This window comes from Pseudoliparis swirei, chromosome 14, assembly GCF_029220125.1.
Source record: "Pseudoliparis swirei isolate HS2019 ecotype Mariana Trench chromosome 14, NWPU_hadal_v1, whole genome shotgun sequence".
NCBI classification, from domain to species: domain Eukaryota; kingdom Metazoa; phylum Chordata; class Actinopteri; order Perciformes; family Liparidae; genus Pseudoliparis; species Pseudoliparis swirei.
Window position 1 is genome coordinate 3,343,467 of NC_079401.1, and position 14,852 is coordinate 3,358,318.

General features: G+C 50.8%; 1 protein-coding gene across 2 annotated transcripts in view; it reads left to right on the forward strand.

Annotated features, from left to right (window-relative positions):
- Positions 1-14,072, forward strand: part of vangl1 (VANGL planar cell polarity protein 1) — a 30,836-nt gene extending 16,764 nt beyond the window's left edge. For both annotated transcript variants that reach the window (XM_056431693.1, XM_056431694.1), the window contains exons 4-9: positions 3,363-3,794; positions 3,965-4,140; positions 8,740-8,873; positions 11,319-11,487; positions 11,576-11,810; positions 11,887-14,072. In XM_056431693.1, coding sequence (XP_056287668.1) covers positions 3,363-3,794; positions 3,965-4,140; positions 8,740-8,873; positions 11,319-11,487; positions 11,576-11,810; positions 11,887-12,147 — 1,407 coding nt within the window. In that variant the 3' untranslated portion in view covers positions 12,148-14,072. The remainder of the gene's footprint in view (positions 1-3,362; positions 3,795-3,964; positions 4,141-8,739; positions 8,874-11,318; positions 11,488-11,575; positions 11,811-11,886) is intronic.
- The last annotated feature ends 780 nt before the right edge of the window (positions 14,073-14,852 follow it).

Sequence of the window (14,852 nt, forward strand, 5' to 3'; positions counted from 1 at the left end):
TTTTATCTGTGCCGGCTGAGGGAAAGCCCAGGTAGAATCGTGAGGATCCAACGGCAACAATGCAGGTTTTTTTCCTCCATACATCAGACGCTCTAGTCTAGAATGTCCACCACAAGATCCCAGAGTCTGAAAATGTCATTTCTACAGTCTGAAATCAAGAGATATTTAACGCGCCAACGCAAGAGAATCAGCGAACCAGGAGACCCGTGGATGTTCTTTCCTAATCCTGCTTTAAAAATGACTAATTGCCGCCACATCCCTGAATAGACGTCCTAAAAGAGTCCTTCGGCAGTGTGTGATGAGTGTTGATGAGTGGAAGCATGAGGAGCTGAGACTCATGGCTCCCCTGGAGGTGGTGAGGAGACACTCTTCTATACAACTAATGCCTATTGATTTGCTTTCTCTCACACACACACAGACACACACACACACACACGGAGCACGCTCGTCTTCACCAGCCAGACGACAGTCGGACTAGATTATGACTTCTATCTGTCGTCAGTCACGATGCTCTGAGCTCAACGCCGCGTAGATCAGCCGTATTTACTCATTCAGAAAATACATAAATGATGTGTTTGAAGTTAATTAATTAAACATTAAAAAACGCACTGCGTGGCCACTTTGTTTGAGCGGCACATCTTCTCGTTGATTTTGTGGATCTCCGCGTGAATTTATTTGCGGACTACTTATCCTCCGCTAACACAAAGAGAAAATAATGAGTGCTTGCTTACCCTGCTGGTCTGCGGGGGGTAATTGCAGCGCGTGAGTAAAAGGCCTGTTGCCGAGGGCCCGTTGCCGAGGGTCTCTTCAGGCCGCCTCTCATTACGGGTGAAGTGGCTCTCACCGCTCTGTTTCAGAAAGCAATCTCCACTCCAAGTGGACTGGAACGTGCATGATTGATGTTTGTTTGTGTGTTGTTGTGCGTGTTGCATTACGCTCCCCGCCTCTTGTGCTCCGCCGTCCGTCAGATGCAACGAATCTACAGCCGTTGAGTTTAAATACATGAGCTGCACATGAGTTGATGAAGTGGTGGTGAATTTTAGTGTGTTGCAGTTTTACTGGAAACTTCATTTTAAGCTGTCATGAAACTGCCGTTGAGAGATCCATCCATCCATCCATTCTCATCCGCTTATTCCGGGGTCGGGTCGCGGGGGCAGCAGACCCAGCAGGTTGACCCAGACTTCCCTCTCGCCCGCGACACTTTCCAGCTCATTCTGGGGGATCCCGAGGCGTTCCCAGGCCAGCCGGGAGATATAATCTCTCCAGCGTGTCCTGGGTCTTCCCCGGGGCCTCCTCCCAGTAGGACGTGCCTGGAAAACCTCTAACGGGAGGCGTCCAGGAGGCATCCGAATCAGATGCCCGAACCACCTCAGCTGACTCCTTTCGATGCGAAGGAGTAGCGGCTCGACTCCAAGCTCCCTCCTGATGTCCGAGCTCCTTACCCTATCTCTAAGGCTGAGCCCGGCCACCCTACGGAGGAAACTCATTTCGGCCGCTTGTATTCGCGACCTCGTTCTTTCGGTCACTACCCAAAGTTCATGACCATAGGTGAGGATTGGAACGTAGACCGACCAGTAATGATGTGTGTTCATTTCTCAAAGGAGGAAATTGTTGTGGAAAAAGACTTGAAGCCTCTGGGTGGGCGTTTCCCACGGCGACGGCCGGGGTTCATGTGTCACGTCACATGTCACGTCACATGTCACGGCACATGTCACGTCATGTGTCATGTCACATGTCATATGTCACGTCACATGTCATGTCACATGTCACGTCATATGTCATGTCACATGTCATATGTCACGTCACATGTCATGTCACGTCATATGTCACATGCCACATCATGTCACATGTCATATGTCACATCACATGTCACGTCATATGTCATGTCATATGTCATGTCACATGTCATATGTCACGTCACATGTCACGTCATATGTCATGTGTCATGTCACATGTCATATGTCACGTCACATGTCATGTCACATGTCACGTCATATGTCATGTCACATGTCATATGTCACGTCACATGTCACGTCATATGTCACATGCCACATCATGTCACATGTCACATCACATGTCACGTCATATGTCATGTCATATGTCACATGTCACGTCATATGTCACATGTCATATGCCACATGTCATATGTCACATCACATGTCACATCACATGTCACGTCATATGTCACATGTCGTCATATGTCACATGTCATATGTCACATCACATGTCATGTCATATGTCACATGTCACGTCATATGTCACATGTCACGTCATATGTCATATGTCACATGTCACATGTCATATGTCACATGTCACGTCATATGTCACATGTCATATGTCATATGCCACATGTCACATGTCACGTCATATGTCACATGTCATATGTCACATCACATGTCACGTCATATGTCACATGTCACGTCATATGTCACATGTCACGTCATATGTCACATGTCATATGTCACATCACATGTCACGTCATATGTCACATGTCACATCATATGTCATATGCCACATGTCATATGTCACATCACATGTCACGTCATATGTCACATGTCACGTCATATGTCATATGTCACATGTCATATGTCACATCACATGGCATGTCACATGTCACGTCATATGTCACATGTCACGTCATATGTCACATGTCACGCGATGCTGACTGCAGCGCGTCGTAAAGCTTCCACACTGTTTCTGGTGGACTGCGGTTCCCTTCTTCCTTCCTTTCCCTCCTTCCCTCCTTCCTTCCTTTCCCTCCTTCCTCCCTTTCCCTCCTTCCTTCCTTCCTTTCTTTCCCTACCTCCCCCCCTAGTGTACATACACTATTCGTATTCTGTCCAGTGACCATGATATTATGAATAAATGAGTGATACTAGTAGCTTCTTTCTAGCGTCCAACACAACCTGAGCTCTGTGGCTCCTCCCATTGTTCTGCTTCATTTCGGTCTCTGCTGTTTTAACCCCTGAGGCCGGTGGGATACAGCGCGTCGTGTCCGGCCATGTAAAGAGTTCTTATCTCCTCTGGTTCTGGCGGCTCTCGCTCCGCCGCCGCCGCCCTTCGTTATCAGTCGGGCCCAGACGTCAGCGTTGAGCCCAGTTGGCAGCTCGCTCCGTTTTCCTTTTTCCCACTTCCTATCTTCTATTCTTTTCTCTTTTCTGAACCTCCCGTGTCTTTGTTTTGTTTTGTTTTTGTTGAGCTGACGCACACAAAAAAAGCACCAACTGTGCTGGAGGAGGCTGTGAGAAGATGTTAGCATTCATACACACATACACACACACATGCATATACACCCAAAGACAAACATAAAACATAAATAGCGAATGTTTTGATCTCCTTGTTTCCTGCTCCCTCGTCTCCAGGACGACAACTGGGGCGAGACCACCACGGCGGTGACGGGCACGTCGGAGCACAGCCTGTCCCAGGAGGACATCGTGCGCATCACCAAGGACCTGGAGGACAGCGTGGGGCTGGACTGCCGCCGCTACTTCTCCCTGGCGCTGGCCGTGGCGCTGGGCCTGCTGGTGTTCCTCACGCCGCTCGCCTTCCTGGCGCTGCCCCACCTGCTCTGGCCCGAGAAGCTGCAGAGCTGCGGCACGGCGTGCGAGGGCCTCTTCATCTCCGTGGCCTTCAAGCTGCTCATCCTGCTGCTGGCCGTCTGGGCGCTGTTCTTCCGGCCGCCGCGGGCCGGCCTCCCGCGGGTCTTCGTGTTCCGGGCGCTGCTCGCCGTGCTGGTGCTGCTCTTCGTGGTCTCGTACTGGCTGTTCTACGGCGTCCGGATCCTCGACTCGCAGGTGAGACGGGAAATGACGGTAACCAGTAACCACGGTAACTCATGTCCTCGGACACACACGGATGCCGTTATCTCCACGAGCAGCGGGAGAGGTCTGTGGGGGGGGATTCATTAAGGTAACACCATTAGATCTCCCTCTCTCTCTCTCCCTCTGTCCGGTACGTACCCCAGGATGAGAACTACCAGGGCATCGTGCAGTACGCTGTGTCGCTGGTGGACGCCCTGCTCTTCATCCACTACCTGGCCATCGTGCTGCTGGAGCTGCGCCAGCTGCAGCCGTGCTTCTCCGTGTGCGTGGCGCGCTCCACCGACGGCGAGACGCGCCACTACAACCTGGGGAGGCTCAGGTGAGGAGGAGAGGAGGAGCGGAGAGGAGGCGCGGAGAGGAGGCGAGAGAGGAGGCGCGGAGAGGAGGCGAGAGAGGAGGCGCGGAGCGGCCGGCGGGTCGAGTCTTCTCCCCCTATTTTTTTATGTCTCATGGAAAATGTGGCAGAGGATTGGTGTCGGTGGTTGTCTTTCTTTGTGTGTGTGTGTGTGTGTGTGTGAAGGGAGGAGGGAGGAGAGAGAAGAGAGGAAAGAGTAAAGAGGAGGGAGGAGAAAGGAGAAAGAGGAGTGAGGAGTGAGGAGTGAGGAGAGAGGAGAGAGAGGAGTGAGGAGTGAGGAGAGAGTAGAGAGGAGTGAGGAGTGAGAGGAGTGAGGAGTGAGGAGTGAGGAGAGAGGAGAGAGGATTCAAGATTCAAGATTCAAGATGTTTTATTTGTCACATACACACACAGGGTGTGCAGTGAAATGAAAGTGGCAATGCTCAGCAGGAATGTGCAAGGGCAACAAGTACACACTATTTACAAATAAAAAACAACACAATATTTACAGTAAGTGTGTGTGTGTGTGCCTAAGAGGGGCAGTTGTGTGGGTCTATGTGGGGGTCCTGGTGAGGTCGGAGTTCACAATCCTGATGGCCTGAGGAAAGAAACTCCGTCTCAGTCTCTCTGTTCTTGCAGCGTGACTACGGAGGCGCCTGCCTGACCGCAGCAGCTGAAACAGTCTGTTGTTGGGGTGGTGAGGATCCTTCATGATCCTGCCGGCTCTGGTTCTGCACCTCCTGGTGTACAAGTCCTGCAGGGTGGGGAGTGTAGTTCCAATAGTGCGCTCAGCCGAACGCACTACTCTCTGCAGAGCCTTCCTGTCCTGAGCGGAGCAGTTGCCAAACCAGGCTGTGATGCTTCCTGTCAGGACGCCTCTACAGCTCCAGAGTAGAAGGACTGAAGGATCCTCTGGGAAACTTTAAATTTCCTCAGCTGCCTGAGGTGGTAGAGGCGCTGCCTTGCCTTTCTCACCAGAGTGTCTGTGTTTGTTGACCATGTCAGATCCTCGGTGATGTGGACTCCCAGGTATTTATACCCGCTCACCCTCTCCACAGTAGTCCCGTTAATCCCCAGTGGTGAGTACGTCCTCTGTTGTTGTACCTTCCTGAAGTCCACAATCAGCTCCTTAGTTTTGGTGACATTCATGATGAGGCTGTTGTCCTGGCACCAGAGTGACAGATCAGCAACTTCCTCCAGGTAGGCCTTCTCGCGTTGTCGGAGATCAGGCCCACCACCACTGTGTCATCCGCAAACTTGATGATGGTGTTGAGCTGAACCTGGCCACACAGTCATGTGTGTACAGGGAGTACAGTAGGGGCTGAGGACGCAACCCTGGGGGATCCTGTGTTCAGGGTGAGGATTTGGAGGTGTGTCTGCCCACCCTGACCACCTGTGGCCTGGCGGTCAGGAAGTCCAGGATCCAAGCACACAGGGGGTGTTCAGTCCCAGCTCAATCAGCTTGCCGGCCAGTCTGGAGGGACTATGGTGTTGAAAGCTGAACTATAATCAATGAACAGCAGTCTCACATAGCCCCCTCTGGCTGTCCAGATGAGAGAGTGTGGTGTGCAGTACCTGGGAGACAGCATCATCCGTGGATCTGTTTGGGCGATAAGCAAACTGCAGCGGGTCCATGGAGGAAGGAGGAAGGCGCAGATGTAGTCCTTTATCAGCCTCTCAGCATTTCATGACCACCGAGGTGAGGGCCACGGTCGGTAGTCATTCATACATGCTGGAGAAGCATTCTTGGGCACAGGGACAATAGTGGATCTCTTGAAGCAGGCGGGGACCACGGACTCAGCCAGGTAGAGGTTGAATATTGTGGTGAACACTGGAGCTAGCTGGTTAGCACAGGTCTTCAGTACTCGCCCAGATATGCCATCTGGACCTGCAGCTTTCCTGGTGTTCACCCTCAACAGAGCCCTCCTCACACTGTGCTCGGTCACAGAGAGTGTGTGTTCATCCCCAGCGGTAGAACTCACCTGCGCTACGCTAACGGTGTTGTTGTTAGCCGGCGAGCTAGCGCTGTTGTTGCTAGCCTCAAACCGTGCATAAAATGAGTTCAGGTCGTCCGCTAGGGATGCGTCGGCACTCACCATAGCGCGGGATCTGCTCTGGTAGTTTGTGATAGTCCGTAGCCCCTGCCATAGGCGCCTGGTGTCGCGCTGCTCCATCTGTGATTCCACTCTGTCTCGGTACCTCCTTTGGCCCTTCACCGCCTCCTCAGTCCATAGACCGCTGCCTTGTACTCGTCCATGTTGCGGATACAAGACCGGAGTTATAGGCAGCAATGCGGGCGCTCACAGCTTCACGGATGGATCTATCAACCCACGGCTTTTGATTAGGAAAGTCCCTAACTTTACCGTGGGGACGATGGTGTCCGCTAAGCGTTGCTATGAGGCTCATTGCTACTTCCAAAACTCGCTGACGTCACTGGAACTGGATTGGATCATGTCCCAGTCGACAATACTCAGAGCGTCCTGTAGCTCAGCCTCTGATTGGTCAGACCACCGCATTACGTTCCTCGTCACTACCGCTTCCCGCGCGATCCTTTGTTTATACTCCGGAAGGCTGGTGAAGAATCCTAACGTGTGTGTGTGTGTGTGTGTGTGTGTGTGTGTGTGTGTGTGTGTGTGTGTGTGTGTGTGTGTGTGTGTGTGTGTGTGTGTGTGTGTGTGTGTGTGTGTGTGTGTGTGTGTGTGTGTGTGTGTGTGTGTGTGTGTGTGTGTGTGTGTGTGTGTGTGTGTGTGTGTGTGTGTGGGGGGGGGTTGTTGCCCAACAGGGTTTTTATGACTTTAGTATATTTGAGCAAAAACAAGAAGACCCCCTTTTTCTTTTTTCTTTTTCCTTTCTAAAGCCAAACAAAGCAGCTCTCCTGTCGGGCCCTGCTCTCGACATGCGGCCCCCAGCCTCGTAAATCACCGTGGCGACAGAGAGGGGCCCCTTTATGGCCGGGAGGAGGAAGTATTAATCCCCCACATCTGCTCTCCACCGCTGCGTGGCCTTCTGTACCTGCTGCAGGTGGCTGGGCTCAGGGTTGTTCGGATCCTCTGTGACGACGATGATGATGATGACGATGATGATGATGATGATGATGATGAGGTGGCTCTTTTGAAGCTGCTCGTGGCTCTCGTCTTCGCTCTGTTGTCCGTCTGCGGCTGTAAACACGGCTAATTAGCGCTCCCTGAAGACCGCGGCGCAGCATCTGGTCAGTGTGTGTGTGTGTGCCTGTGTGTGTGTGTGTGTGTGTGTGTGCATACATCCAGCTCCAAACATGCATCATGCGGAGAGGCACCGACGCACACGTGTGTGTTCTCTCTCATGCAGCGGCGCCACTAACAGAAGGGCGGCCGTTGTCGTATCATAAAGGCGTCCAGCCAGAGGCCCCTGAGGGCCCCGTCTGCTTCTGATGCCGATCTGGAGGGCCGGAGGAAGAGAGCCTTTTTTTTGGACAAAACGAATATGACCCGGTCTTTACAGCCGGTGTGTTTGTGTTAGGGGGGGGGGGGTTACACACACTCACACTGAGTTCTGGTTCCCTGACTGGTCGGCCCTGGAGACGGTCGCCAGGGCAACCGGTGTGTGTCCAGTTGAGGGTTTTATTTGCGTGATGTTTGCTCGGCTTAATGATTGATGGAAGTCGGTAAGTGGCTGAACAACGGTCCTTTCTGTCTGGAGGCTCTATGCCACATTCACCACGTCTCCTCGTTGTCCCTTTGACAGGCCGTAGCTCCGCCTCCAGCCAGGCTCCGCCTCCAGCCGGGCTCCTCCGGTGGTCTACCTCGTGACTGTAAACGCCGCACTGTGCTCGATACCTCGCGTGACATTGAACTCAACAATTAAACTAACGGCAGAGATAATGTGTCATTTCAACGGGTGGTCTCTCTCTCTCTCTCTCTCTCTCTCTCTCTCTGTCTCTCTCTGTCTCTCTCTCTCTCTCTCTCTCTCTCTGTCTCTCTCTCTCTCTCTCTCTCTCTCTCTCTCTCTCTGTCTCTCTCTCTCTGTCTCTGTCTCTCTGTCTCTCTCTCTCTCTCTCTCTCTCTCTCTCTCTCTCTCTCTCTCTCTCTCTGTCTCTCTCTCTCTCTCTCTCTCTCTCTCTCTCTCTCTCTCTCTCTCTGTCTCTCTCTCTCTCTCTCTCTCTCTCTCTCTGTCTCTCTCTCTGTGTGTCTCTCTCTCTCGGTGGGTTAGCAGGTCCGTTTTTCACTCAGGGGGTTGGCGGTTCAATCCCCGCCCTAGTCGATGTGCCCTTGAGCAAGACGCTGAACCCTGCATTACTCCCTGTAGCTGTGTCTACGGTGTATGAATGTAATGTAATCTCTCTCTCCATTTCCGATTGTCAATTCTATAAAGGTGGGACCTCACATTTTAAAAAGGTTACCCTCTGCCCTCCTCCTCCTCCTCCTCATCCTCGAGGAGTTTTTCAAAGGAAGCGCTTCCTTCTCTTTGCTGTTCTCCTGCATTCAGTCCTCGTGTTCCCGTGTTCCTCCCGTTCTCCTCTCCCGCTCTCGGAGCTCTCAAACCTCTGGCGCCGGCATCGAGCCCCCGGGGTTCCTGAAGCTCCTCTTTGCCTCCTCTGCCCCGCAGCATCCAGCGGGCGGCTCTGGCCGTCTTGGAGCGCTACTACTGCGACTTCCCGGTGCACAACCCGGCGCTGCTGTCCGCCTCCAAGTCCCGCGCCGCCAAGCACCTGGCCGGCCTCAAGGTGTACAGCGTGGACGGTGAGTGGGACGACCTTTGAACTCTTTGTTTTGACATTTATTCTAGGTATTACTCAAATCTGTATGCATCCATCATCACACACGAGAGGTTGTTTATTTCTGATTAGTGCGCAGCGTTGCTTGTTTTTCTTTTTCTTAAAACGTGTCCATTATTATTTCCCATCGCCCAACTTAACATAACAGCAGGTTAGCCCTAACATCATATTGTTCACTAAAAAGACGAAAACCCGCTGAGCCTCCATCGACCCTCTGAGAGGTGTTGCCCTCACAACTCTAACTGGCCGTAGAGGGACTCCACGTTGGCTCTTATTCTTCTAAAGTTATGAGGTGGAGCTCGTTTCCTCGCCCCAAGTCTTCATTGTTTGAAACTCTAGTTACTGGAATTTATTTATTATTTGTTCACGTTTATAAATACTATTGCAAACTACGACTGCAGCAATAATTCACCTTTTCTGAGCGGCTGCCTGAGAGACACGTCAAGTCTCTGCAGGTCGACCTCCAGGCGAAGGGAGGGAAAGGGAGAAGGAAGAAGGGAGGGAAGGAAGGAGGGAGGGAGGGGAAGGAAGAAGGGAAAGGGATGGAGGGAAATGAAGGGATGAGGGAAAGAAAAAGAAGGGGGGGCGGGAAAGGAAGGCAATGGATGAGGGAAGGAGGGAGGGAAAGAAGAAAGGAGGAAGGAAGGATTGGAAGGAAGGAAGAAGAGAGGGATGGAAAAGGAGGGAAAGGAAGGCAATGGATATGGGAAGGAGGAAGGAAGACGGGGATGGAAAGAAGAAAGGAGGAATGAAGGGTGGGAGGGGAAGGAAGGAGGGAAATGAAGGAATGAAGGAGGGAGGAAGGAAGGAGGGAAACGGATCTGTGATTGTTATCATAATTGTAAAACTGTGTTTTGGGAGCAATAATCCTTCAGGAGGTTTGTAGTCGAGGTGTGAGGTAACTCGACACCTCACTCGTCTCCTCACTCGTCTCCTCCCACTGACGCTCACCCTGTTAGACGCCTTGAGAGCGAGGCTGACTACCTGTTTGACAGTGAGTAGACGCAGCGGCGCTACCTTTGTGTTCACTTCCTGTGCACTTTCTTGAAGCCACGCCTCCTTTTCCCCTCACACACTCTTCACGCACGATGGGGAGAACACAGCTGAACCCACTGCATCATCTCGCTCCCTTAAGTGTGCTCAGGCTCCACTTTAGTGCACTAACTTCACTCCCTCTTAGTTTAGCTTCTTCTTCTTTCTCTCCTCCTGCAGCTCGTCTCACTCCTTTCTTCCGACGGCCGATAAATCAATAACAATGTTATGCTGCCTTGTGGTTTCTCTCTCAGGTCTCATCCTCAGGGATCTCTCTCTCTCCCTCTCTCTCTCAATAAATAAATCTAACTCCGAGACAGGCTATAATCTTTCCCTGATTAAGGAGTGCTGAAGCCCCCCCCCTCCCCCTCCCCCCAGGCCCAAAGCGACCATAACACACATGCTGCATCCAAATGGGTCCAGGTGATCTTTACGACCTTGTGATTTTCTTCGGGATTGAGAATGAAGATTAAAAGATTAAAAGAGCCGACATGAAAACAACAACAATAGGAACCATGTATAACAGTCAGTCACAATTCAATGAAAACATATTAAAAAGGACAATTAATTAGGACACAACTATGAAGTCTATTGTACTCAGAGATGTGTACCTGTGTAGCTGATTACTTTACGCTTACGTTTTAATGAAAAAGATTTAACGCATCATGCTTTTTACTCTCTTTGGCCGTCGAGTCGAGTCCCTGTTTATTTAGCTGTCACCAGACGTAACGTCTCAACCTTCGCCTGCACCACTTTGTGTGACTTCTTTCATGAAGGTCGTTTTAAAGGCGGCTCAACACACGCCAGGTGGACCTGCTCCTGCTGTATCGACACACGGCTCCCAGCGCCATAAATCCCAGAGAAGTGCAGCGGAGAACGAGCTTGAGCTACAACCCTCCCCCCCCCCATATGAATTATTCTGTTCACGCGCGATCCCTGCCCCGCATTAATAATTCAGCGGCTCTGCCTTCTCTTAACCTGCATTAGCACCAGCCGGTGGTTCATCAGCAGCCCCCCCCCCCCCCCCCAGAAAAAATATAAAATCCTAACTTTTGAAGTTGCCCTCGACATTTCTTTAATTGGACTCCCGGAGGCACCGAGTGGCAGAGGAAAGGGAACACTTGAATATCAATGGCAGCGAGCGGGGAGCCGATTATGACGGAGCTCGGAGCAATGAACTATGATTACTTTGTATATATATATATTTATATTGTTAGTAATGAAAGGAAATTGTGTTTACGTGCACCGGTAATCTACCCCTCCACTTTAAATAAAAGCACGTTGCACTTGATGTCAAAACACAATAATTTGTTTTCCCTCACCTTCGTCTTCAAGGCTCTGACGGCGTCTCTTGTCTCGTCTGTTTGCCCCCCGACAGGTCCGGGGAACAACGCGCCGCCGCCGCTGACGCCGCCGGCGGCGGGCCTCGCCCACTCCCAGTCCCGGGCCATGATCGCAGCCGCCGCCCGCCGCCGAGACACCAGCCACAACGAGCTGTACTACGAGGAGGCGGAGCACGAGAGGCGCGTGCGCAAGCGAAAATCGCGGTAAGTTTGTCTCGCCGATAAAAGATGCAGAAATAGCGACGAGAATATATTCCGAACAACAACGTTTTGTGTCCCCTCCTCCTCCCAGGCTGGTAGTGGCGGTGGAGGAGGCGTTCACGCACATTAAGCGCATGCAGGAGGAGGAGCAGAAGAAGGCCCCGGGGGACGTGATGGACCCCCGGGAGGCGGCACAGGCCATCTTCCCGTCCATGGCGCGCGCCCTGCAGAAGTACCTGAGGACCACCCGGCAGCAGCACTGCCACAGCATGGAGAGCATCCAGCAGCACCTGGCCTTCTGCATCACCTACAGCATGGCGCCCAAGGTCCGCCGTCACATAAAGACTCGCCCCCACGTGGGCCGTGACTTGTGATAACTGTGTGTGTGTGTGTGTGTGTCAGGCGTTCCTGGAGTGCTACCTGACCCCAGGCCCCACCCTGCAGTACAGCCGGGACCACTGGCTGGCCCGCCAGTGGACGCTGGTCAGCGAGGTGTCGGTGACCGGCGGCCTGGCGGACGGCTCCACCTTCGTGCTGCGCTGCGCCGACTTCAGCCTGGTGGTGACGACGCGGACGATCCCGTACATCCAGCTGTCGGAGGAGTACGTCGACCCCAAGTCGCACAAGTTCGTGCTGCGGCTTCAGTCGGAGACCTCCGTGTAGGAACCCCGGAACTCTGTGTGTGAATCCCTCGCTCTCAAATGTTTCACTTTGGGTCTGCAGGTGTTTTAATATATATATATAACATATGAATATATTATCTTTTTTTTAAATGTTTTGATTTGGACGGGGCGGGGGAACGATCAATGAACCCCCGAGGACGGCGGTGGGCTTGAGTTCGGTTGTTTTTAATCGGACGTCTTCGTCGGCTACATTTTAAAAGTATTTGAACCGTCAGCAAAAATAAATGCATCTGACAAAAAGAAAACGCCCATCAGACGTTGCATTAAATGCACATCGACGTACGTTTAAATGAAAAGAAGACTCCGCGCCAGAGGGCGGAACATGTGACCTCTCTCATCTCCTCATCACCGCCGCTGCAGAGCTCTTCTTCTCCTCACAGGTGCAATAGAGCAACAACCACAGACACCACAGACACGTTCCCACGCTTTAACCCGGATCAGAAGAGACGCTGGGCTTTCTGCCTGTCACGGATACAAAGTGCTACTGAAGGAGAACTCTGAGAAACTGAAATATCGTACACTTTCATATTCAAGACAGTTTTCCAAGCTTATCGAAGCCCAGATCAAAAAAATAATGACCAGCGTTGTGCTACAACGACTGTGTCATAGTGTGATGTGCACATTCCACAGCACTCTGTCTCCTGCTGCTCGGCTGCTTTGGGTTCATAGTCCCGATTGGTTAATCTTCCATCAGCAAAGCTCAACTTTTGCTTTTGTTTTTTTTACACAAGGGGAACGCTGCTAAACCTTTTTTATGTGTTTCTGCCGATCCATTTTCTGTGTCTGATTTTAAGTTTTTTATTTCTCCTGCGTTAAGAACAAGTGAGATTTTTTTAATTCAAAAACACAATCATAATCTTTCAGTTCCTTAAAAAAAAGAAAAGTAAAGGTATCCAATGCGGGGGTCCAAAACTGTTTAGCTAAAGGCGGGACAGTTAGGATTCATGTGATTAAAACTCCCCTGAAAGACAACTCTTCAGACCTGTGGTAGTGACGCACTGGAGCCCCTTGTGGCCAACAGTAATATTACAACAACAAACACAATGATGTAGAGAGACGGAAACATAGAAGGTTCTCAGTCAAACATGTTCACGTCTCAGAGAAAGTGTGTTTTGAATCCATGCTGTGTAGATGGACATCACACAGATGTTACACAAATGTTACACAGATGTTACCACGACAATAAAAGGCCACTGTTTGAGAATCTGAGTGCGTTGAGAGTGCGAGCCGCGGCAGGGCGGGACCTCCCTCCCAACAGGACCGTCTGGTTTTCCTCCACTACCTGGAGTCCCTCGGGGTCAGAAGGGAGTTTGTTTCGTTCACCTGATGAACCGGCCAGACGAATCCAGATAATTGCACTGAAACAAAAGGTCGACAACCTTGTGTGTGTGTGTGTGTGTGTGTGTGTGTGTGTGTGTAACCCGCTGCAAAGAAGGAAAATAGTGATGTGTCTTCTCTCTGTGAGCAGGGCTGCTCCCTGCTGCCCCCTGGCTGGAGAATGTCACGTTGTCTGCCTGAGGGGAGCCGCACAAAAAAACATTTTACACACACACACACACACACACACCAAGATGCTGGTGAGTTAAGCAAAAAAAAAACATTTCACTGTTAACTTGTAACTGGGGTAAAAATGCAAAAAAAAGACTTCTTTGTGACCCGATGTGACTATGCCTCCTGTTTTTACACTGTAACTATTTATGTAAACAAGCATGTGTGTGTGTGCATGCACACGTGTGTATGCCATTCCAGTTCACACGACCAGCCCCCCCCCCCCCACACACACACACACACACATCACCGCCGTCTGCCACGCTGTTGCCGGGTTACAGTCCGATGACTTGACATGTTTCACTTTCACAGGTATTAGCGTTTGTATGAAAACAATAATAAACATTTTTATGAACATTTGAAAAACTGCTGTGTGGAGACAGTTCGATTCCTTGTTTTGGGATCCACTGCTCTTCTCTTCTTCTTTTTTTTACCTCCTTTTTGTGATTTCCTACATATCCCAGAATGCCTTTAAGAAGAAGTGGCTGGTTAGTGTGTGAATACTTTAAAAGGCACCAAATGTGAAAATGAGGACAATGTGCTCAGAACCCAACACGCTTAAAGGGCCAGTGTGTAGGATTTGGGGGGATTAGCAGAAATTAAATGCTATTGATATTCATAACTTTTCATTAGTCTATCATCACCTGGAAATAACAAATGAAGGGATGTGCAGTCCACACTGCTAGGTGCCTTTAATTGCTGCATTGCATTCTTGTCTATTGAGGCTGTTTTTGTTTGAAGCTTTTATAATGGATTTTATTATTTATCTTTTTTATTACCTAAATGGTTAAGATATATTGTCAACGTGGTTTTGAGGGCACAGAGATAGGAATTAAAACCTCACAGTTCTGTGGAGTACAAATTAAAGGGTACGTGTAACATTATTTGCTCAATTTAAGGTGGTTGTACCCTTTTAGTGAGACCATGATCTTTCTCGGCTCCCGTAGAAAGTAAAGCGTACCACTGGTATGTGTACCGCAAACTGCATGATAGATAGATGGCTACTTTATTAATCCCGAGGGAAATTTAGGTTTTGCTTTGTATTTATTCTTTCCTTCAGTGCCTCTCTCCCAGACACCCCGCCCCCCTCCGCGGCCCCGGCTGCAGGCCACGCGCCGCTCCTTCGCTGCCCATTAG